The 25334-nt window shown below is 46.6% G+C and overlaps 1 protein-coding gene across 9 annotated transcripts in view; it reads left to right on the top strand.

The window, feature by feature from the left end:
• Positions 1-20869, top strand: part of SCAI (suppressor of cancer cell invasion) — a 52718-nt gene extending 31849 nt beyond the window's left edge. For 4 of the 9 annotated variants that reach the window (XM_078870650.1, XM_078870651.1, XM_078870652.1 and 1 more), the window contains 9 exons: positions 704-799; positions 1094-1172; positions 2034-2142; positions 4191-4272; positions 5317-5389; positions 6396-6566; positions 7671-7771; positions 7986-8101; positions 19699-20869. In XM_078870650.1, the coding sequence (XP_078726776.1) occupies positions 704-799; positions 1094-1172; positions 2034-2142; positions 4191-4272; positions 5317-5389; positions 6396-6566; positions 7671-7771; positions 7986-8101; positions 19699-19846 (975 nt within the window). In that variant the 3' untranslated portion in view covers positions 19847-20869. Of the gene's footprint in view, positions 1-703; positions 800-1093; positions 1173-2033; positions 2143-4190; positions 4273-5316; positions 5390-6395; positions 6567-7292; positions 7539-7670; positions 7772-7985; positions 10644-16004; positions 18326-19698 lie in introns of those variants that run through there. The other 5 variants (XR_013639473.1, XR_013639474.1, XR_013639475.1 and 2 more) reach the window with 5 other exon arrangements.
• Positions 20870-25334: the final 4465 nt, after the last annotated feature.

Raw genomic sequence — 25334 nt, 5'->3', positions numbered from 1 at the left:
TCACCGAGGGCACGAGCGGGATCCAAGTTCACTGCGCTTTGAAGGCGGCAGCCAGCAGCAGCTGGATTCACAACTCTAGAGATATGGATTCGTAGTTGCTGCTCAGTTCACGTCCATAAGGAAGAGAGAGGTGTAATGTCTGCAGGGCACCACAGGAGTGCACCATCACGTCGTCCGTAAGAGTCAAAATCTGATTTGGTTTGCGGTAGGGCGGACTGGCAGAATTGTACGTGGGCTTTCTGGATCTGGATTTTAAATTCACCTTCATTCCACCACCTGTGTGGACTTTGACTGGCCGTTCTGTATTAGGTTTGCAGAGGATAGAAGAATGACAGGGAGCAGCTGAGGGATGTGAGTAAGAAACGTTGGTGCTGCAAGGCAAGTATTGCAGCGGTTAGTGCACTGCGCTAAAAACACGGCGACCTGAGTTAGATTCCCGCTCATGACTACTAACGCCAGTAACTAATTTCTGAACCGGCCCTGGACCTCCCCTAGGTCGACTCAGCCTTAAACATCTGCCTGATACGAGTAACATTGCCACTAGGGATGTTGCTCGTACCTTGTGTGATGTGCGGGCCTTCATAGATGCCCGCTAACAGCATTGAGATAGTCGTGCTGACCGCACGTACCACACCTGCGTGTGCTGCATTGACTAAATCAAATGGCCATGTTTGGTAAGTGCTGTGTCTCTTTGTGCGCCCAGGAGCCTCCGGAGCGTCGTAGAGAAAACCCCCACAAGTACCTGCTGTACAAGCCCACCTTCAGCCAGCTCTACACGTTTGTGGCCACCGCCTTCAGGGTGCGTCGGTGTGTGTGTGTGTGTGTTAGCTGCCCTGTGGCACAGCTCAGAGACAGCCAGCAGTTCTGATGTATGTGTACGTATATGTGCTCCCAAGATAAAATCTTATGCTCACACCACTAGCCACACGTGTTGCATGGGCAGTGGTGGTGGTGGCGTGGTGTTTACTGCAGTATTGTGCCACGCGTGGCTTGTGTTGATGCACACCAGTGGTGGTTGGTAAGTGGCGGCGCTCTCCGAGGGACGTGTGTTTGTGGTTTGCATGTGGCCGTGCTGTCTGCTTATGCGTTGCAGGAGTTGCCGCCTGACTCGGCACTGCTGCTCTATCTCTCGGCATCTGGAGTGTTCCCTCCTTCCGACTGCAAAGAGCGAGGTAATGCTCTCCGATGAACAGCGCAGCACTCGGTCTCTACATTTCTCCATTGTGAGGAGTAATCTCTAAAAAAACTTTTTTACCGCTTACCACATAACTTTGCATGTAATTGTTGTATGTTGAACCTCTTTCGCACCGTATGTAGCCAACCGTGCTATAGGAGGTGTTGGTGAAGGACAACAAACTAAACACAAAAAACAGCTCTAAATTAAGAATTTTTAAATCTTGCTGATAGGGAGTCTGAGGCATTATCCTTTTGTGGTCTTCCCAAATCCCTTTTGTATGGCCTCCCCGATTCTCTTTATCGTACAAAACACCTCTGTCAGACTTTTCACCACTCCTGTAAAAGGAGACCACATCACCCACTCAGATGCCTTTACTTTACTCTCGTCATTCTGAGATCAATGTCAGGATCAGCTCAATGTTCTCAAATCCATCGTCGACTTGGCCACACACCTGCCTTTCTCTTCTCATCTCTAGCCGCTCACTTGTTCATTTTCTCGGCTCTACCAACCAAGGCCATCTTCCTGAACCTTCACGCAACCTCTATACAGTTGGAGGTCACTCCCTTTCTGCCAGTGCCACCAACATCTGCGTCTGGGACTCTTTCCTTATGACGGTTAACGCTGGTAGTTCCTTCCACTTGTCCTGTACTTCATTCTTATCTTTCATTCGCTCCTAGATTAGTTTTCTCCAAACCCCAACCCGTTTCAGTGTCCACCCCTCTGGGCGTCTCAACGTGCTTCTGTATCGATATACTTCATGCGTACAAAAAGCATTCCTGTTAAAAGCAGCGGCCGTAGCCTGCGCCGTGGGAGCCGTTCCTGTAACACCGTGCGCATGTCGCCCGTCCCCGCCCAGGGCCGTACGAGCAGGGAGGCGTGATGACATACACGCGTCGCGACATCGCAGCGCCAGACCCGGCCACGCCTGCGGCGGCGCACACCTCACTGCTACGCCACATCCACTGGTGCCCGCCGCGGATTCATGCCCATGCATTCAGCCGCTGTCCCAGCGTGCTTTGTCCGTAACTTTCCCAGCACCAAACTGGGATTGCCTTGCTGAAGTAATAAATGCTTGTATTTAAGTACTCCTTGTTAACTTTCATGACTACCTCACACGTATATTTCGTGACCTGAGGATGCTTGACACAGTTCCAAGCGAAATGTCGTATCTCTTTGCTAAATTTGATTGTGAGATTTGTTCTCGTGCACATGACAGTTTAATTTGATAGTTTTGGGTGGTGGAGGGATTCCCAAAGAAAAAAAATCTAGATCACGACATGGCATAACCTAAACCTCGATTATGAATTATTCCTTGCCTATATTTGATGATGGTGATGTGGAGGCCTGGCCTGCCATGTGACCATTTGATTTCACCTTTATGTCAATGGCCTTGCCCATTGTGGTGAGTTCTGTAATCAGTGCGGAAACATTTCCCTGTAGACAACAATAACCCTCAGTTGTTATAAGTTTCTCTGTAATGCAATCTCCAATACTCTTTGGTTCTTTCGGTAAAGTCACGTAGGTATAAAATAAAATAAATCACGACGTTTCAGGCGCCTGGTGATGGACGCTTGTGTTGCGCCCGAAACGTCGTGATTTATTTTATTTTATACCTACGTGACTTTACCGAAAGAACCAAAGAGTATGGATTCCTGCAGTCACGAAAGCTTCAAAGAAATCTCCAATACTTTGCTGCCACCATTGACTCTGATAACGTCATAGTTAAACTCTTGATAATTAAAATATGGAAATTTTAAAACTAAATCAAACAAAATCCGCTTTTTATTTAAATATTCTCAAAAGGAACAATCTTCACTATATTAAGAACATATTCCTCTGCAGTCTGTCATTGGAAATATTTTAAAATATTACCAAAACTGTATGAATGCGAGTGTAAAAGTAATGTCTCTTTTGCACTGATTCTAGATTTTTAAAGATCTATTTGAATTTTGTGTTTTTTCTTTCAATCGTGTGAGTTTTTCAACATGGTTTTGTTTTCTACTCTCAGTTATGATTATCTGTGTGTGCGTCTACATCGCTCATAGCTAGTGAAGTGTAATTGCAGCTCCCAAGAATCTAACAGCTATACATGGATGTAAGTTGAACTTTTTTCGCACTATATGTAGCCAACCATGCTCATCGCAGGTGCAGGGGAAGGACAACAAACTAAACACAAAAACAGTTATAAGGAAATTAGTTTTCAATTTAGAGTTGAAATAGACTTTTAAAAAATTTTGAGTTAAAACTCTAGTTGCGGGATGACAACGTATCCCTTCAGCATGAATAAAATTCATACTACTTTGTGAGAATTTAAACATTGGTGAGCCGCTCGCTACCTCTTCATGGAAATGTGGAATTTGCATTACTGACTGAGGGCTGCTGAGAAAGATGGACACCATCTTATGCTCACTTAAGCAGACAGATGCTCAGGCATCTTATGCGTCATTTTTGGATCGCGAAAATGTATTTATAGGGTAATGCAGACAACAATGTAAACTACAGCGTTATTACATGGTGGACATGTGCCTGTATATTTGGAGTTTGCATATTCTCCCCGTGGTTGCGTGGATTTTTCTCTGGGTCCTCTGGTTTTTCTCTCCACAACTATAAACTTGCATTTGAAGTATTTGGCTACTATAAATGTCCACATGATGAGCCACTATTTTGAGCTATCATTTGTGGCCAGGTCGCTTCTGAAAAAGAGCTATCAGCTCAGTGGGCCTTACCTGGTAAAATAAAAAAGTGTATAGTTCACTAGTTTTAGTTTATCTTCCAAGTTTCGCTATGAGGCCCGTATTCGTTCATCAGCAGCTGCCCGGGTTCACTGCTGTCGTTTCCCCTCCGCGGAAGCATCACGCTACAGGAAGTGGAACCGTTGCGCACAGTGGCGGTGCTCGTGTTGGATGTTGTGGGCAGTGCCAGTGCAGCGTGCCCACCTTGCGACCGTCGCCGAAGTCGCCCGCTAGGCGCCGACGCTGGTGTTGTGTGTTTCGCGCCGTGGCGCTGAGTGCAGCCTGCACCCCGGTGACCTCCTCCCCTTCACCCGAAAGCCGCTCGTCGTCGTCGTCGACTCGCCCAGCAGCTCAGCCTACAAGGTGTCCACGTGGAGCCCTCACGGTCGCCATGAGTGATGAGCCAGCCCTCATCAATTCACCCCAGTTACACGTTCAGGCACCTCCCTATCGCTCTTCTATTGCGACTATTACCATGGTTACTGTTTCCGTGAACTTCACTCATTGCTTTCTCTACCCACGTTGAGGACTCGGTTTACCAGACTGACTGTTTTGTCCACAACACCGCACTCCGGGTCACCTCACTTTCATTTTCCCTCCATCCCTTGCACTGCTCCACTTAGAAATTCCCTCCCATCGTCTCTTTCCCAAAGCTCATATAATAGCCCAGCTCAATTAAATAAACGTGTCAACTCTTATTTATTACAACTTGTCTAGTTTTGGGCCTGTGTTCAGCAACTAAAAAATACGAGTGTCATTTGCATCTCTCTACCAGCCATGGCAGACTCATCTGTGGAATCACATTCGTCACAGCCTTCACGATCACTCTCATCTCTATGTTCAGTGTAGTGGTTTTGTTAGCTGTGGTGCTGGCAACCCCACCCCTCGTGCTCAGAACCGGCCTTAATGGGTGCTCTCTAACAACTCTTGTCTAAACAGTCGATGAAGGCTGTATCGTATTGCGGCATGCAAGCCAGTGTGTTTCGCCGCAGAGCAGCTGAACCGTATGGTTGACTTTGAGACACATTCCATGTGTGTGCGTGTGTGTAAGGTGTGTGCATAGGCACTCGCTATCAGCACTTGCTCCAAAAGTCTGTTAAGGCTATACGGGGGATTTTTGCAGGTTACTTGGGGTTGTGGTAGTACAGCGGTTAGCAAGCCGCACTACAAACCTCGTGACAACAGTAACGATTATCTGAACTGGTCCCGGGTTTCCCCTAGGTCGACGCAGCCTCAAATGAGTACCTGGTGTGATCTGTAAACGTTGCCAGGAAGGACACAAAAGCAGCTGGGCGTGGTGCTGGCCACCCACCCCCTCGTGTGCCATTCCGGCCATCATAGACACGCACTAACAGCACTTGCCATAACAGTCTGTTAAGGCTATACGGGGAATCTTTGTCTTTGTAGGGCGTGTACAGTCCATTTGGCGTTCCCCTGCTGTGCCTGCTGTCCCCCACATCGTGCCCCAAGCACCTCACAGGTGACCACGCTCGGCACCGTCGTCACGGCGACGCACTCTGCGCAGCATGCACGCACAACCCACACGTGCTTGTTCCGCAGGTATCGAGCTTCACGTGTGTTGAAGTTGTTTGTGTAATCTTGTGCCTATGGCCACATGACTCAATTTGCACCCGACCTCAGATTTTGGGAGCTAAACTTAAACTGTTAAACTATAAACTTATTGTTTTCCCAGGTAAAGCCCACTGAGCTATGTAGCTCTTTTTCAAAAGCAACGTGGCCACAACTTATAGCTCAACAAAGTGGCTTATCATGTGGAAATGTATAGTAGCCAAATACTCGAAATGCTAAACAGGGGTATGCCCGATTCGTACTTGGATGGGTGACCACCATACACAACGGGTTGCTATAGGCTGCTGCGGGGCAGTGCAGTAAAATTCATGGTTGGACTGTATTATGCTACCACGTCTATGCTTTATTTATCTGCCTGCTTAGTACAAAAAAACTATAATTGTTACCACATTGTGGGGAAGTCAACAGTCGTCCTTTCGGAGACTCACCCCTGCCATGGGAAGTGGGAATTGATATTACTACCAATGCCTCAATGCTCATTTGAGAATATCACTTAAATATAACATTACGTTCGTACAGTGCATGGATGTGTGTGTGCGCAAAGGTGCTTGCGAACAGCACTTGCCCCAACAGTCTGTTAAGGCTATACGGGGGATCTTTCTCTCTGTACGAACCCGGCGACCCAAGTTCGATTCCCGCTCACGGTGATGAGGTCCTGGGCCTCCCCTAGGTCGACTCGGTCTCAAATGTTGTGATGTGTGAACGTCGCCACTTGGGAGATGAAGGCCGCCGGGCATGGCACTGCCACCCACCCCCTCATGTGCCGTGCCGCTAACAGCATTTGCCCCAACAGTTTGTGAAGGCTATACAAGGGGTCTTTGTAACCAAGCGTTCGTATTTGTTGCTGTGGCTGTATGTGCCTGCCTGTATTTATGCACGCATGCACACACATGCAGGCTCTGGTGGCGGTGGGCTGTTGACTCTTTTCCTGGCGTGCCCTGTGGCGGGCATCGCCTGCTTGTGCGGCATCGGGGGGCCCTTGTCCGCGTCACTCGTCGCCACCTGCTGTGAGCGGGTGCAGCAGGGCGAGGTGGAGGCGCTGGCGCTTCTGGGGGCGTCTCAGCCAGGTAGGGCATCCGGAGCTCTCGCTGGGAGCCTTTGCGCTTTGCTCATACACGCATGGACCATGCGCAGGACGAAACCGTTCAAGTGCATTTTGCGTAACCATGTGGGGCGCCGCAGTGGCGAGATGTTAATTCCCTTACCTGGTATACAAAAAGAGGTGATGGGTTTGATCCTGACACTGACACCTATATATCTGGAGTTTGCATGTTCTCCCCGTGATCGTGTGGATTTTTCTCTGGGTCCTCCGGTCTTCACCTCCACATTTACAATCCACGTGAAATTAGAGTATTTGGCAATCATACATTTTCACATGATATAAGAGTACTAAAACCCCACATTTTTTGAACAGGCCAAACGATGAGCATAATGCTAACGATGATGAGGCATTTAACAAAATGGGGGAGGCAGCTTTTACGTGGAATAAACTGGAATAGAGGTTGCATATTTACGAAATAATTAATGTCTAATTTCTACAGCTATTAATATTTACTTGCTTTTTGTGTTCAGTTTGTTGTCCTTCCCCCACACCTCTGATTAGCACAGTTGGCTACATACGGTGCGAAAGAACTCCAACACATAGCTTACATAGATTACTAATGATATTTCCTGGCAACAGTCGCAGCTAAAATATACAAGCGCGAATGACATTTAAATACATTTACAGCTTCTAAGAAATGCACTAACTGTACATTTTCACGTGGTTGTTATCTGCTTCTATGCATTGCAAGGAATGTGTTTCTGCTGTTTAAGGTATCTGCACATTCCCAGAGATGCACATTCTTTGAGCCCCTGGTGTAATGTCTCCATCAGGAAAGTGAACCGTGTTGACGTGTATTTTTGCAAATGTTAAAGCCCTGGTGTATGAACTCTGCTTGGCTAGTTTCTGCGCAGGTGTTTCAAAAAAAAGTCAATAGATCTTGAGTCAACCATACGGTCTCATTTGCTAGAGTCACCTGCGTCACCAAATTGACAATAGTAACAGAATTGACAGAAAACGTCAATTTCAGCTAAAATGAGATTGAGTTGAAGCATCGATTGGTGGTGGCCATCCCGACGAGAAATGCACATGAAGCGGGGTGCTTGTGTGTTGCGTATGTCCGCGCTAGAGCCCTCCTGGCTGCCTTTCCTGGGGGACGTGTTTATCCGCCGCCTGGTGGCTCGGTTCATCCTGATGTCGTGCGCCATGCGCGCACATCGCCAACTCCGGGTAAAGCATGCACGGAACACGCATCATAACACAGCGTACGTGGCACACACAGCACAAGCATCACAACACAGCATGCGTGGCACACACGGCACATGCATCATAACACAGCGGCACACGCGGCGTGTGCCCGGCATGGCACGCTGCATGCAGGCCTGCGCATCACGCTTGCTCGTACCACGAACGTTTATCGTGCCGCTTGGTCTGTGTGCCCCAGGCGTTGGGCTCATTTCCTGAGTCGTGGCCTCCCCTTCCCACGGAGGATCTTCTCTCGAATCCGCGTCTGCTGGCGCTCGTGCGGGAGCTGGCCACCTCGCTGGACGCGCGACCCGCGTTCGTATGAGCGGCTGCGTTGATGACCACGCATGCCACCATCGCCATCACCCTGCCACCGTTGCGAACGTAGCCGTGTGTGAAACTGTACGTCGGTAAATTCTCCTAAACATCTTCACGGAAAAGCAATAATTGTAGCGACCAGGTTTTAATATTATCTGATAAAACTTGATAGGAATATTACCGTGATGAGCAAAACAGATTTTTAGAATGGGTTAAATATTTTTAAACATCTAAGAAGGCAAACAAAAGTGGAACGTATACTTTCTATTCGTACGTCATTTTTACCGTAAGCACACCAGGAGTGATGGAACATGGATCACCGAACGACTGAGAAGCGCGTTGTTTATGCACACACAGAGAGAATTGTTCCAAACAGATTTTGTGGTATAAAAATAATTACAGGAGCACCAATTTTTTTATCTAACGAATTACATAAAATATTACCCGTATTGAGAACAAAAGCACTTGCTATCACAACATGTTAGGACTTATTTAAAATATAAACACAACCTTTAATAGGTAGAAATCACACGGTTGAACATTTCCAAACGTAAACTTCTGAAAATCACAAATCCCCCACACATTTTGCATGCTGTCTACCATTTGTTTAAATCACGCTTCATGAGCACAGGCCCAATAGCCTAACAAGTCAAGCAGCCAGCAGCAAAGAGCACTCTCACATTTCTAAATAAGTTAAGAGTATATGAAATCTTGGGAATTCAAGTACTTTAGTTAGGAATATAGTTGATATAAATGCCCAGGGCTGATTATATTTTGGACTTAATTATGAATGTACCATTTAAGTTACCAATTTTTTTTTTTCTGATCGGTGTACAGGATAATAAGGTTGTCTATGGTAGAGAATGTTGAAGAGAGGGCAAGTGTACTTTTTACACATGTGAGTGAATTGTCCACTCGTGTCTTCAATTACAACACAACTCTTACCCTAGTTTGTTTTGTATAGCATCCTCACACATAGTTGATCCTGCTCTATGGACTGGCTTGTGAAATATTCGCCTGTCACGGTTGATTATGACCTTAAGCTAGCAGATGGCACTGCGAGTCTGTAACCACTCGCGACCGATCTCCATGGGCCGGAAGCATCGCGCGTTCCGGGATCATCCACATGGCTGGGAATATCACGTCCCCACACGGCTCCGTGCGCCAGCCCTTTCCCCCCTTGACCTTCCCCACACCCTCTGTGGCCAGAGGCTGACAACATTTAGCATAGGCACAGATTAGGTTAGATTTTTTTAAGTGAGCTGTGTGTTTGTAATTATCCGACAGCATTTTTTTTACGTTGAGCAGAGCTGAGAAGATGAACTGAACGAGGAACGTCACCAAGCACGCGCCCCATTTCCGTGCCGACCCTGCGATGTGACGACCCCGCGACGTGACGACTAGACTCGAAGTCGGCTCACGTGTAGGGCTGCTTTCTGCCTGGGTTTGACCCGGGCACTCCGGCAACCGGCATCTGTGTTCGCGTGGCAGAAATTTATTTGTACCAATATCTCAGTAGCGGCACTATGTTGAACCTTATTTCAGTTTTGCTGGACAGTTTTTGATGATAGACCGAGGCTGACTGAGAGATGTTGCCTGAGTTTGGTCTGCAGTGGAAAAGGTGGCGAAACCCCACTCGTGTGTAAGTGGCTCGGTGTGAGCACGTGCTCGCGAGTTCACTTGCAGTCATGGCCCGAGGCCTCTTGGTGGCTCGGCCCGGCAGGGTGCTGTGGGACACCGGGCTGAGTCGGCGAACCTGGTTCCAACAACTGAGCCGGCACATTTCCCATTGGACAACCAGATAGAGCGGTGAGTATCGTGTCCAGTGATAGGAACATCACAAGGTGTACGGTTAAAGTCTAAACACGGGAGGCTGGGTTTTGTTATCCAAGCCATTCTGTGTACTTTGGGGAGTACAATGATGAAGTTGAAGGGAATTAAACTTAGCCACTTTACAAGCATGGACTTAATGTAATCTATGCCGCACATTAACCTACAGCATAAACTTATATAGTTTTTTTTAATGTTGCAATATATTTGTGTTTTACAAACAACCTATATTTGAGGGCTGCACCTGTACCTTGTTTTACGTTTATGTATTTAAACTCATCCCGGAGCCTCCTGTTTACAATGCAGCCGTCCTTAGCAGTGGCACGTTTTGATTTTCTATGGCCTCGACTCGAATCCCTTGATTCTACAACCAAGGCAAGATGTAGGGGGACCCAGGCCACGGGCGGCCAGCCTCGGAACAGTCCCACCAGTCCCACGCTGAGCCCTCGGTCCCTAGTGTGCAGGTTATAAAGTAAATAATCAGACAAACCTCTTCCGTTACATATGAGACCCCTCCACATAACAAGTAACTTTTTGTTTTTACACAGCGCATAATTTCAGCAGTACAGCTTCAACACAAGAAAGCTCTTGACCGTTTTCTTGGTTCTCTCGGTAAAGTCACGTAGAATGGAAATAACAAAATAATAAAAATAAAACATAATAAAATAATTCTCACGACGTTTCGGCCACAACGCAAGCAGCCGTCCTCAGGTGGAGAACAGGTCTGTCGAGAAGACAGAGTCTGAATGATACACCCCAGGCTTGGAGCGACTATTTAAGCTGGGATGGAGGGGCGAAGAGCGCCTTGACAAAATAATTTGCATATCAAGAGGGATTTAGCATATTTATGGGAAATGCAGATATGCGATTAGTACTACTTGTGAAATGCGTAGGTTTGGCGGGGGGTTTAAAATCATTATGCCCGTGCATTATGCAGGATTAGCAGCATCAAAGGGAGGGGATAGGGGTAACATTAATTAAGGGAAGGAATGTTAATAGTATGCAGCTGCAGTAATTAAACCACAACGTAAACAACTAAAGTATAAACTACATAGTATCATCAGTATACTAAATATACTCTCCAATAAGCTGAGCTACTAACAGTAAGTAATACATTACAATTCTATGTCGCAAAAAATATAATATGCTTCCAGCTAAACTTTATTCTCTTACATCACACGTGTCTACACCGTACTATATACTGTCATAGACAAACCTAACATTTAATTATATACTGTATTACTATATACATTGTAATATTACACTATGTATTATTCTACCCACCCTAATGTATATCACACTGCTGTATATTCACTATACAATTACGATACTATATACATGTATTACTTTGTACATTGTATTAAACATTACAATTTTATACTATTTATTATACAATCCGCTATACACTGTACCATTGACCGTCGCGTGAAAGATACTAAGAGGAAGCAACGAAATATATTTGCGACATAGAATTGTAATGTATTACTTACTGTTAGTAGCTCAGCTTATTGGAGAGTATATTTAGTATACTGATGATACTATGTAGTATATACTTTAGTTGTTTACGTTGTGGTTTAATTACTGCAGCTGCATACTATTAACATTCCTTCCCTTAATTAATGTTACCCCTATCCCCTCCCTTTGATGCTGCTAATCCTGCATAATGCACGGGCGTAATGACTTTAAACCCCCCGCCAAACCTACGGATTTCACAAGTAGTACTAATCGCATATCTGCATTTCCCATAAATATGCTAAATGCCTCTTGATATGCAAATTACTTTGTCAAGGCGCTCTTTGCCCCTCCATCCCAGCTTAAATAGTCACTCCAAGCCTGGGGTGTGTCATTCAGACTCTGTCTTCTCGACAGACCTGTTCTCCACCTGAGGACGGCTGCTTGCGTTGTGGCCGAAACGTCGTGAGAATTTATTTTATTTTTATTATTTTATTTCCATTCTACGTGACTTTACCGAAAGAACCAAGAAGATGAATCCCTGCAGTCACGAAAGCTTTAAATCGAAACTCTTGACCATTTTCGACATTAAATGTCTCGTCAGCAGTCAGGCTTGCTTGAGCCAATACTGGTCAACTGCCAGATGGGTATAGACAAGGGATCTCTCTGTTCGATACGGGTCCTAGTTTGATGCAAATCTCTGTCATATACGACACAGGATAACTATTCGCGTCGGTGTGAAGAACAAGAAACTGAGACTTGATGTCTCCCTCTCCATGTCACCTGCCCTCTCCATCTCCTCTGCCCTCTCCATCTCCTCTGCCCTCTCCACCTCTCCATCTCACCTGCCCTCTTCATCTCCCTGCCCTCTCCATCTCCCTGCTCTCAATCTCCCCTGCCCCTTAAGTCTCCCCTCTCCATCTCTCCTGCCCTCTCCATCTCCCCTGCCCTCTCCCCCGTCACCTTTTCGCTCATGTAGGCTCAGCTTAGTTTCTCGCTTTCCGAGGGCACACCTCCACGGGCCAGCACCCTAGGTGAGGTCAGGGTCGGTAGTGGGGAAATGGCACAATAAATCGTTGTTTTCCGTGACTATCTGTTTCGGATAGGTGAGGCCATTAACGATTACAGTTGGCATTTTTTTATGTTTGCCTTGTAGTTTTAAACTCGGCTCGGTGTTTGAGTTGTTGAACGATGTCACGGCGTGACAGCGTGGGTGCCTCGCCGTGTTGTCGCGCCGTCACACTCTCACACCGTGATGTTGCGCTCTCGCACCATGATGTCAAGCCCTCGCACCGTGATGTCAAGCCCTCGCACCGTGATGTCACGCCGTTGCGCTCTCGCACCGTGATGTCACGCCGTCACGCACTCACACCGTATGTTGCGCGTCGGCAGCACAAGTGTCTCGCTGCTATGATTAGCCGTGAGGTCGTGGCTGGTTCTGTGTTTTGCTGGCCCTAAGGGGGCAGCACATTTAGACACGCGGGCCGCTTAGGCACAGCTCAGGGCCCCGCTCGTGGAAACCGTGGCAGCTAAGCAGCTCAGCCTGAGGCTGAGCCTCGCTCCGGTACAGCTCTGGGTGGTTATGGAAACGGGGCAAGCATTTCCCTCGCGTCGTTACCGCTCCGCGAAGTGCACCGCCTGCCTGTTCTGCTGCGCACAGCGGAGTTTGAAGGCTGCACATAACCCAAGTGCGGTCTTTGAAAGTAAATGGGACCCATAGGTGGTGGAGCATGGTGCTCGAGGCTAAGTTGAGCTGCAGTATGTGTGTCCTGCATGCGCTTGTCGATTTGCCTCTTGCTTGATGCGTATTGTGGGTACCCGAGACCCCCTTATCTGTAACAGTGACACTTGCAATACATGAAGTTGATGTGCGATAACCATGAATAACTTGTATATTTTTTACGACGTAACTCAGCATTGAGAGGATTATTCATTAACCTTTGTGAGGTGCCTGTGCATCTCACAGCCGGTGTTCGTGTCTGTCACTGAGGGCCCGTGCTTGAGTTCTGGGTAACCAACTAGAGGCAGGGCCAGGTTATTTTATGAAGTAAATTGATGGTTCCAGTTCACTCCCTTAGAAGATGCGTACGTAGCACGGGTAAGAGTACGGGAAACCGTGGAGATTGATATGTGATGCGTAGCGCACGGTGCAGTACGAGTACGTGGAACCGTGGAGGCTGTCTAAGGCAGTGACGTCGAGGCTCAAGAGAGAATGAGGCACGTGGCTCTGCTGTTGTGGATCCCGAATTGGAAACACGCTTCATTGTGAACCGAAATGCCACTCCTTAAACACAATTGAAATTTTGTGAAAAAGGACCAAAAGAATGTTCATTGTTTGAATGAACAAAAGGTTAAACGATAATCGTTTTAAATCTTGCTCAACGCCACGCAATGTTCGTGGTGTGTTCCCTATCGTTATGTTATCGCCATCAGCATTTCATTTCCACTGCTGCGGACCCGCCGCCTCCGTCTGATGTGTTGAGATACCCGGCCTCGGTGGCCAAGTGTGTCCCGTGCCATGCACATCCCACAGAGGCCACGGCTTCACACTCACAGACCACTCGTCTAAAACGACAGACAGGGTGCAACTAGTTCCAAGGAGATTACTGTGTGGAATTGCAAATAAGTAGAATAGCAATCGTGTACGGTACATGCGCATATCTGTGTGGCTTGTGATGTGTGTGTGCGTGTTTGTAGCGCACGATTTGTGTGGAATAACCCGTGTTGTTTTTGTGGGGTGCACATTTGTGTAGCGATGACATCATACAGTATATATGCATGTGTGCATGTGAGGATGTTTGGCACGACGTGTTTGGACGGTGCGACTCTCCGGTCTCCGCACGTTTACGTCGGTGCCCGGTGACTACACCAGCTGTCCCAGGGTGTTCTGCCCGCGAGTGCTTTTCACTTGTGGGGTAACAGGCGGCTGTTTGAGCCAACGCAGGAGAGGTTTGCATCCACGGTGGCACAAGAGGTCAGTGAACGGATTAGTATCAAGCAATAGCCACTATTCACTGCCATAGACAAAGGCAAGACAAATATCTCTTTATAGCCTTAGACTTTTGGGTCAAGTGCTGTTAGCGAGCACCTATGAAGGCCAGCACCACGCCCGGCCGCCTTTATTGACGAAGGCACGCACACACACGTTTGGTAACAGCTACAAAATCGGTGTGTGAGCATGAGCTAAAATGTGTGAGTAACTTGTATGTCCGATGAAGCTCTAAAGTGGGAATAGTGAAGGTATTCAGGGGTGAAACCAAAGGGTGATTGTGGTGGTTGAAGGCTGTTGTGAATAGCATGCGCAGCAGGCGCTTTTCTTATAAAGATGCAAATGCAAGCCTGTGCTGTGCAATGCCAGGAAAGGTCTAACGCCATATTGCGCACGCGTCGAGCACGTTTAAATCTACAAAAGCCACACACACAGATACTCGTGATTAATGTTATATCCCATCGTCGTTCATGCAAATTGTAACTCACAATGGCTGAGGAACAAGAGACAAGCTGGAATGATGTCAGGTGGTGAGCCAGTGCCAACAATTGCTCTGCAGTTCTCGATATGTTAAGATGTTTTCAGCAAATTAGTGAATGTTTATACGTGGGAGGAAACCGGAGAGACTGGAGAAAACCCACGCATGCAAGCGGCAACACTATCCCATACAGAAGGGACAGATTGTATCGGTCCACACTTTGCTGTACTGCATTCTGCTGGCAAAACCTGGGTATGATACCTCCACGCCCACACGAAGGGAGTCTCGCAACATTTTGTTATTTTACCGATCAACCAACCCTCGCCTCCAGTGATGGATTACAGGACACGTGCAGCTTATTCACCAGCACCACCACACAACACCAATCTAGCACTGTCGTGACACAATGACACAGACCATGTTAAACACTGCATGCGCTACTTCCAAGAAGGTTAATTCCCACATTAAGGCCAGGGTTATGTTGGTTCCTCAGCACAAGTCTTGGTCATCTGGGAGAATGAATCCGTAGAAATTGCAAGAAATGTGTGAATTATCATTAATGAAGCGGCGATGTTTTAATTTGAAATCGGTAAAGTAGCAAGGAAGTTTTCTATGAAGTACAGAGAGGGTGGCAGCCCCGACGCACTGCCGCCTCGTCATCACAAGGCCGTACCCGCGCCTGAACTGCTTTTGCATAATTTATTTTTGCCTGCCCACCACAAGCACATCTTTAATCACTCCTAATAGGTAGTTTAATTCGAAAAGTGAATACATTTTTACGAGCGACTATTACATCGCTGAAGAGTGAAAAGAGACAATGCTTTCTCGGATTTGCGTGTTTACAGGTTGTGTGAGCAGAGGCATCTCTTGTGTGCCTGGGAGGCCGTATTTTTTTGTTATGAAATTGAGTCTATGTGGGAATTGGGGAACCGGAAGTTTGTAACCCTCTGAGAGCTGAGACATTGTGGAAATATGACGCCCTTTGAGAGTGACAGGTTTCGGTGTGCGGTTGTTACCCATAAACTTCCGGTGACATGGTGCTATATACGTGCTTTGTTTATGCCAGTGAGGAACGTAATGGTTCCCGTTCAACTGCCCTCTGTATTTACACCCAAGCGTCTACCTTGTTTACTGTTATCTCTTGTATACAGTACTTTACTCCGCCATCGCTCGACACGCCCGAGTCAAGGGAGCACCTCCCCTCGTCTCTGAAACCTCGTGTGAAGAAGCTAAGCACAGTGAGAGATATCGAAGTTGCCTCTGACTTCACCGAGACAGTGTGGTTGCTTTTTCTCATTTCTCAACGGCACTGCAATGGACGGGTCTTGCTCAATTTGGCATTGAGGTGACGCTCATCTCTTGCTTACAGCCCGGAGCCAGTGGTGTAAATTCCCTAATTCCTGTGGCAGGGCGAATCCCTCCATAGGACAACCACTGTTGACTTCCCCATCAAGTGGTGTTTGTTTTATTGACACTGGAGGGATGATAAATGACGGAGTCATTCCCAAACCGGGATGTGAACTTGAAACCTGAGAACTGCTCACTCTACCGCAGAGCCTCCAGGTCGGATATTTGGTGGAAAGACTCCTATTATTAGAATTACAATTATTCCTATAAAGCCAGTACCTTACACCTCCAAAACACCAGATTTGTGTAATTTACCTCTTCTCGGAATATCCTGACCAATGCCTCCAACTACACACCAAGTTCAGTAACCCAGCTCTATAAATACTGTCCTTTGTTCCTTTGACTATAATGCCTGATTAGGGTTTCCCAAGCGGGATGTAGATTAACCCTAAAAGTATATATGTATATGATCCTGTGTTTGATGGCTTTCATGATGGTAAGATTTTTGGCGTGACAGCCGATCACTTTGGCTCTCTAATCTCAATTTATTTGAGGCTCCCTCAGACAGTGGGGTCAATGCCTGTGTGTGCATTGGGAGAAAGTGTCGCCCTCGGTGAGTTTCCCGACCATAGCTTCTCAGTGTTACTTCTTTAATTGGCAGTCGTGAAACTGAAAAGCCTATCGGTTATGTGAATGACCTATGCAGTCATAAAAAAAAATTACTTGCAGCCTCAACAGTTGATAAACATGTCAACCTTTGGGGGTGGGCAGAAGTTGATCAGGCGCCCTGTCTTCGGTTAAGAGATGCCAGTTTGTAGGTTTAGTCTGTGCTCTCTTGCTGACATTGGTCACTGAATACAACAGCCCTAACACAGCAAGGTTAATACATTCCAAGATATTTTTTTATGTATATTATTTTATAATTGCAATATATCACCGTATACTAAATGCCAAAGTACACCAGCAATTTTTTTTGTTAAACAAAAGAGTTATAAATGAGTGTGCCGATTATTCCGTAGACGTGAAACCAACGCATTGTTGAGGCTGAGTGATGTCACTGGAAACAACAGATTTGTTGCACAATGGCTGTGACGCCGCACACAAGTTGCGTGACATGCATGTAATTACAAAGTGTTTAAGTGTTTAACGTTTGTCAACAATAAAGCAAGCACAATGTAGTTCCCCCTTGTGCCTAGAGTGGTGCTTGCGCCGTGATGGTGGTGGTGGTAACGGGTTGATTTAGAACCTTGAGGCGGTTGCAGGAGCTGGTGAAGCAGTGGGGCAAATTGCAGTGCTTCCGTATGCACGTCTGAGGTTTCCAGTTGGGGTAAAACCAGACTCTACGCACATTGAGAAAGTTTGACCAGATTCAAGATCGTTTATTGGGTCGGATCGCTGCGTGAGTAAAATGTCTGTTGTAAACCCTCCTCTACCCGACACAGCCGATTAGTGAAGTTGTGACGTGAGCAACGGCGAGTGTGTTGTAGAGCGATCCACACACATCTCTACTGATGCGCGAAAGCAGTAATTCATTGGCACGATTGTTCATCACGTGACAACTTTAATAATTGGCTGTGTTGGGTGGAGAAGGGTGTACAATGCACATTTTACTTATAAGCTCTGAAACAATAAGCAATTACACTGGTCAAAAAAAATCTGGCCTGAAATTTTGCAGCTGTTTTAGACTTATTTCAGGGTGCTGATTCCAAATCTGATCTCAGATTTGCTCTATCACATCTCATTTTTATGCTGTCGGCATACCCCATTTTCATTGATTTTACCCGAAATTAATTCTGTCACTTATGATTGCAAGTTGTTGCGAGTCATTGACTGCTTTAGTGTTAAAATATGGTGCTGTATTTTTAGGATAGTGTGTTTATAATATCATTTTATGTAGATATTCACATTTATTTAATATTTTTCTTCTGCAGGGTGTGATCTAACAATGACTACAACATCCGAAAGAAGGAAATGCAGTAATAACCCAGATATCTTCTGCTACATCTGTGGCAGCTTCACTTTGCAGGATCAAAGGCGCAACATCAATACCTTTGTCAAGAAGGTTTATCTTGCCTACTTTAAAGTACGACTTGGAGACCAAGACAAAAATTGGGCTCCTCACAAAGTGTGTAAAACCTGTGTTGAAACTTTGCGATCATGGTCTAAATGAAAGAATGCTAAGCTGAAGTTTGGTGTGCCAATGGTTTGGAGAGAACCTACAAACCATTTGGATAACTGCTACTTCTGCCTTGTTAATGTAAAAGGTGATAATTGTTTTTTTACCCTTCTATCTGGCAACAAAACTGACACCTTTTTTACAAGGAGTCATGTTTACATAAACCACAATACCTGCAGTCATAATGCAAACAAAAAACATAACTCTGATAATGTGCACTGTCCTTGAAGTTGATTGTTCCACACCCGAGACAGCTTTCCTTAGAGCCTAGTCTCACATGGGTTGGACCAGATGATGCCTTTTGCATGGGGCGGATGTGCTGGTCGACGATGTGTTGCAGTTGCCCCGCTCCGTATGGATGCGCGAGCAGCTGTTGGATGACTCCTCAGGGGCTCCGCGGCGTCAGGCAGAACAGACGCGTGAGGGTTCTGTGTCAGTGGAAGGTGGTCGATTGGCTTTTCAGGAGGGCCTTTTGATGTGGAGGGATTATATAGTGGACCATTGGCGCATTGTGGTTTGCGTATTGCACGGTGAAAAGTTGTTGCACCTTGGTGTCCAAAAGTCCTTGCTAACGTTGCAACGGGATTATTATTGGCCCGGTATGACAGCCGACTTCTCTAAACATATTCGCTCCTGTCATGAGTGCGCCCGGCGGAAGCCGCCGCGCCTGAAATGCCATCCGCCGCTGCAATCTATTTCCGTTACTCGCATCAATGAGTTGGTGGCTCTCGATGTCCTAGGGTCCTTCCCGATCACTCCCAGGGGTAACAAATACCTTTTGGTGGGTGTGGAATTTTTTCCCCAGTGGCTGATGGCTTGGCCCTTACCTGACCAATCCGCATCCTCCATCGCTGATGCATTTTTGAATGGCTATGATCGCCTGTTGGGGGCAAAAATTGACCCTACCTGACCATGTGCGGGACTCCCTGCACTAGATTTTTGAGGCGCGGGAGGCGGCTCAGGTTAACACCGCTAAAACGCAGGCGTGCAATGAGCGCTGTGCGCGCAGGTCCGGCCACAACTTGTCATGATCCGTCGGCGACCGGGCCTGGCTGCATTGCCCTCAGGCACCTCTCCCAAACTGCACAAGCCATGGCATGGGCCGGTTGAAGTGATTGAGGTTAAGCGCCAACAGTGTGTACGTATTCGGGCGGGTCGGCGTCGTTGGTTCGTCCACCCGTCGCGGTTGAAACCCTTCGTTCCTCCACGTGTTGCTTCGTCATCTCCACATATTGGGTTGCCGAGGTCTGGCATGTCCGATGAGCCGGAGGGGGTGCGGTTGCATGTTGATCCTCCGAAGATTTCTGTTTTGTCGCCCACAGCATCCGAACCCCTGACTGCCATCGCGGACAATGGCCTTGCCGGGTCCGGCCCTGTTACATCGGACCCTTCCGCTCTTCCGCCCTTCCGCCGACCACTACACTTCCAGCTGGCTACCACGGAGGGTCCGGCGTCACGGACCCGTTCTAAAATGCCTCGATTTTTCTGATGTTCCGATTTATCTTTGCTTGGTTATTCGCCTTTTAATGCCGGCTCGTACAGTTCGTGTAAGGATTCAATCTAGGCCAAAGGTAACGGGCAGAGCTACGGGAAATATTCGGGAGCCATCTAGAGCAGGGGTGTCCAAACTTATTGCAACGAGGGCCAAATTTGATAAAGCGAAGATGCCCGGGGGCCAACAGTTCCTTCTGACATTTTTTTTACCACACAAGTTACATGAAAATACACACTGTTATAAAACAATTTTCATTGTCACAATTACCTTTATTTTTCAAATGACAATGTAACCAAATATAAGCCACTCAGGCAGACGTGAACAACTCTAAAAACACAATTCTGCCTTTCATTCAGTCACGTAACATTGAACAAACTGTATAGAATACCTTACATTTCCATGTGTTAAATATCTTTGCCTCATGAACATTTTAAACAGGAGTTATAAGTAATGCCAAGTGGTCTGTTATCATCATCTATATATATAAAATCGCAAATCTGTCTGTCTGTCTGTGTGTGTGTCTGTGTGTCGCCGGACCATACGCAGTTTCATTGGACGGCGGTTGCCCCTGGCAACGGGTAGCGACGCATTCGCTGCCGGGTGGACGCCATTTTTAATTCCCGTTAAAAATATGCGCACGCATTTGTGGTATAAACTCGATATACCCAGCGTTGCCCGTTGGGAAAATACATTTAAAATCTTATGAAAACTTTCAAACATTACATACCAATGAAAAAACAACTGTGTAATTACTTTTAAACCCGACGCGCCAAGAATCGATTCTCTGAATCGCGCAAAGGAATCGAAGGTTGTAGATTCCTTTAGATTCGGACGATTCCCGTTTACTATAAGTTGGTTAAAGTCGATATAAACTGCTACGAACGGGAAATATCCGGCGTTGACCGGGGCAAAAATGTAATTAAAAACTCCTGAAAAAATAAAAAAATAAAATAACAATGAAAATGAAACTCTATCATTCAAAATGTAAACCCCCAACATGCCAGGAATCGATTATTTGAATCGCACAAAGGACTAATCGAAGGTTGTAAATTACTTTAGGATCGCGCTTTCTGTTTAATATAAGTTGCTTATAGAGTTAATATAAACTGCTACGAATGGGAAATATCCGGCGTTGACTGGGGCAAAAATATAATGGTGAGGGTGGTTGTGAGTGGCGATTGTGAGTGGTGATTAGTGAGTGGTGAGGGGAGGTTGAGTGGTGAGGGTGAGTGGTGAGGGTGAGTGTTGAGGGTGAGTGGTGAGTGGTGATTGGTGAGGGTGTGATTGGTGAGGATGAGTGGTGAGGGAGAGTGGTGAGGGAGAGTGGTGAGGGTGAATGGTGAGGGTGAGTGGTGAGTGGTGATTGGTGAGCGTGTCATTGGTGAGGATGAGTGGTGAGGGAGAGTGGTGAGGGAGAATGGTGAGGGTGAGTGGTGAGTGGTGAGGGTGAGTGTTGAGGGTGAGTGGTGAGTGGTGATTGGTGAGGGTGTGATTGGTGAGGATGAGTGGTGAGGGAGAGTGGTGAGGGAGAGTGGTGAGGGTGAATGGTGAGGGTGAGTGGTGAGGGTGAGTGTTGAGGGTGAGTGGTGATTGGTGAGGGTGTGATTGGTGAGGATGAGTGGTGAGGGAGAGTGGTGAGGGTGAATGGTGAGGGTGAGTGGTGAGTGGTGAGGGTGTGTATATATGTAAGGTTATTAAGAAATATATTTTTCACCCGGGCAACGCCGGGTACTTATACTAGTTAAACTTTAAAACAAGTGAATTTTACCCTTGTCTTTTACAATATCTTTCAGAAAGCAATAGTTTGTGTCACATCTACAGGCACATAACATCAACAGTTATAACCAAATCTTATTCAAGAGTTTAATAAAACAAGTGCCATAAGTCCAAGTGCATTAGTATGCTTTAGGCTTTTCACTGTTAATAGTGACAGATGTTACCGTTCAAAACACTCAATTTCAGATTGATCAAGGAACAGATAACTTGCTGACACTAATGAGAAGGGTGATACTGAGATCTAGATTTCAGTAAAGAGACCAGGTCTGGCTTGAGGGCAGTGGTTGAGATGCGTAAAATGTCACACAAGTGGGAGTCACTCATCCTTGACCTCAATCGGTTCTTGTTTAAGTTCATGACTGAGAATGTTTGCTCACACAAATATGTGGAGCCGAATAAGCTCAGCATTTTCTTAGCGAATAACCGCATTTCTGTAAACCTGCTTTTGTCCAGCTGCCGGTAAAAGTCAACAAGAGAACACTGTTGGTGTTTTCCGCGGCACTCATTGTCACACTGCAGCTCAATGAGCTCCAGCTGCAGCTGTGGAGGAGCATCATCAGGGTCCACGGAGAAAGGAGAAGAGAAAAGCAACATGTCCTTTTCAATAACTGCAAAGTCCCTAAAGCGTTTCTTAAATTCCACAAAAAGAGATGCGATAGCTGTTGCATAACTTTTCATTTACGCACCGATGTTGTCCTGTGGAAAACTGTCAATGACCTCTTTCAAAGCTGGGAAGTGCGCAGTGCAGGGCTCTGTTTGGGACAAGTGTCTTTGGAAAAGTTGCAGTTTGGTTCCAAAGGCCTTGTTGTGAGCGTATAGCTGGCTCACCACTGCATCTTTTCCTTGAAGATTAACATTCAGCGCATTCAGATGCTTCGTTATGTCAACCAAAAAAGCCAGATTTGCCAGCCATACAGGATCGGACAGTTCTTCCATTGGTTGTCCCTTCTCACCCAAAAAATGTCCAATTTCCTCTTTGAGAGAAAAATCGCTGCAGTGCAGACCCCCGACCTAGCCACCTCACATCGTTGTGATATATTACGTTATCGTATTCAGCCTGGATGTCACGCAAGAACTGCTGAAACTGTTGGCGGTATAGAGCTTTAGAGCGAATATAATTGATTGCCTTTGCCACTGGTTTCATAACATCGCCAAATTTGAGATGTTTGGCGCAGATAACCTGCTGGTGAATGATACAGTGAAGTTTAATAGCGTTGCCTGCTTCTTCGCTGACTTTATTGCAGATCAGTGTGGACAATCCACTTCGCTCACCAGCCATGGCAGGCGCACCATCGGTAATGATCCCAGAAACTTTACTCAATGGTAGTTTCATATCATCAACAGCTTCACAAACAGAAACGAATACATCTGTTCCTCTGGTTTGCCCTTTAAGGCTTTTGAGGTCAAGCAGCTCCTCTGTCACGTTCATGTTGTCATCAACTCCTCTTTAAAAATAAGTAGTTGTGCAGTGTCAGATGCATCGGTGCTTTCATCGCAGGCTGATGAAAAATAATCAAAAGCCACTCCCCTATCCTCCAGTTGTCTCTGAATATCTGACTATGTCCTCAACTCTCCATGCCACAGTGTTGCGTGCCAGGCAAACATTCATATATTCTTGCTTCTTCTCGGGGCAAATGTTCTCCACCATTTTCATGACACAGTCTTTGATAAACGCACCTTCAGTAAAAGGTTTGCCATGTTTAGCTATTAACCTGGCCACTTCGTAGCTGGCTTTGGTGATGTTTTCCTTTGACTCACAGGCCCGGTTGAAGAATCGCTGTTGCGATGCCAGAGCAGCTTGGAGTTGCTTCACTTTTTCAGCACGGTCACTCCCTGTTAGCTTGTCGTATGTTGTAGCATGTTTAGTCTCGTAGTGTCTCTTTACGTTAAAATCATTAAACAAGGCAACCGTCTCTTTACAAATTAGACAAACACAGTTGCCTCGATTTGCAGTGAACAAGTATTGTAATTCCCACCGCTCCTGAAAGCGGCAGCCCTCACTGTCAACTTTTCTCTTTTTTTTTGCAGTCGCCATGGCATAAATGATTCGAGAAGGGTTCGCGGCACGGATGCAGAGCCAGATAGCATAATGGTGCTGCCACCGTGTGGTGAAAGGAGAAATTACATCTTTAAAGTTTTATGATTTATTTATTCTGACAGAGCTATCGAGCCATAAATAACACGTTATAAGACCGAAGCTGTGGGCCATATGAAATCTGACCGCGGGTCGTGTTTGGCCCGCGGGCCGGACTTTGGACATGCCTGATCTAGAGCGTTCCATGAGGAGGCGTGGCCGTAGGCGGAGCTTAGCTCCGCCGGGGGGCATATAAGCGGAGGCAGGAGATTACTTGAGGTCAGTGTGGGAAGCCTTGTGTCTGGACTGCATCACCGCTCTACCTCTCCTCGCCAGCGACCATGTGGTGAACCTCCAGTGAAGCCGTGTCTCCTCCGGGAGCGCACCCAGCCAGCGGCGTGAACGGAGAGAGAGAGGGAGACGTACCACAGCAGCGAACGAGGAAGCGAGAGAACTACCCAGAGAGAGAGAGCACGGAGCTATGCAGACATTCTGTTAAATAAAAGACACCAGTTCAGAGTCGCCGTGGAAGTCGTTTATTACACTTGTAATGATACAGCCAAGTTTCAACCTTAACACAACGTGGAAAGCCTAAACTGTGTCCAAACTACACTCGTACTAAATGTACTGTACATGACATGACATTCCTCTACAACTTTACTTAAAATTAGTTTCTACGAACAATGTATCCTACAGTTCGCCTCGAATTCGACTCGTGCACAATGTGGCGATGCGGTGAATGAAACCCAACTCGATATACCTCCTCGATGTACTTCGGCGACTGCTGAGCGAACCGTGTCCAGTTCCGATAGCACAGAGATGACATACACTGTGTGGAGCAGCGCTGCTCCGGTGGAGGAGTGTGCCGAGCCGTTTGAGAGCGATGGTTCCGCGTCAGTTTGCGATGTCCTCGATGAAACCGAGGAACTTGTAGACCCTGGTGAAGACGCCGGGATATGCACGTGCTGGTGGGTAGTTGCATTGGTTGCCCCAGCTGGCCAGGCCAGTAACATACCACCTGTCGTCCTCCTCTCTGCACACCAGCGACTGGGCCGTGTTTGCCTAAAACACAAATAATGATTATAATTACGTTTCAGAAAGAAATTCAGAATCAGAATATTTATTACTGGAATAATCCGATGAGCTATGTTTCACATATGTGCAGTAGGGGCGGGTAAGAACGTTACAACAACAAACAAAACTAAAACACGATAGTAGTGAAAAGTACAAGAAAGGTAAACAAATCACCAAAACACAAATTAAACTAAACCATCCCCATCCTACTAGGCAAAGCCCACTGATGTATTAACTTCTTTTTCAGAAGCGACCTGGCCGCAAATGTTAGCGCAACAAAGTGGCACATCATTTGGACATCTGTAGCAGCAAAATAAAATTTAAGACGCGGTGGAGAAAACGTGATGAAAATAGCACTGCAAAATGTCTCTCCAATGGGGAATGCCGGCAGTAGGTAAGAAAAGATGGGAAAAGTTGCTCAACATATTTCGGATAGGGGCTAAACACAAGGCCTATCTGTCCGTCAGGAACTGAGACCCTCTGCAACGCTATGTTCATCATCACCATCACGTTTGTATCGAGACACTTTTCAGAAGGGT

The sequence above is a fragment of the Lampetra fluviatilis genome, chromosome 30 (genome assembly GCF_964198595.1).
Source record: "Lampetra fluviatilis chromosome 30, kcLamFluv1.1, whole genome shotgun sequence".
NCBI lineage: Eukaryota > Metazoa > Chordata > Hyperoartia > Petromyzontiformes > Petromyzontidae > Lampetra > Lampetra fluviatilis.
This window is presented reverse-complemented; position numbering and strand designations above follow the sequence as displayed.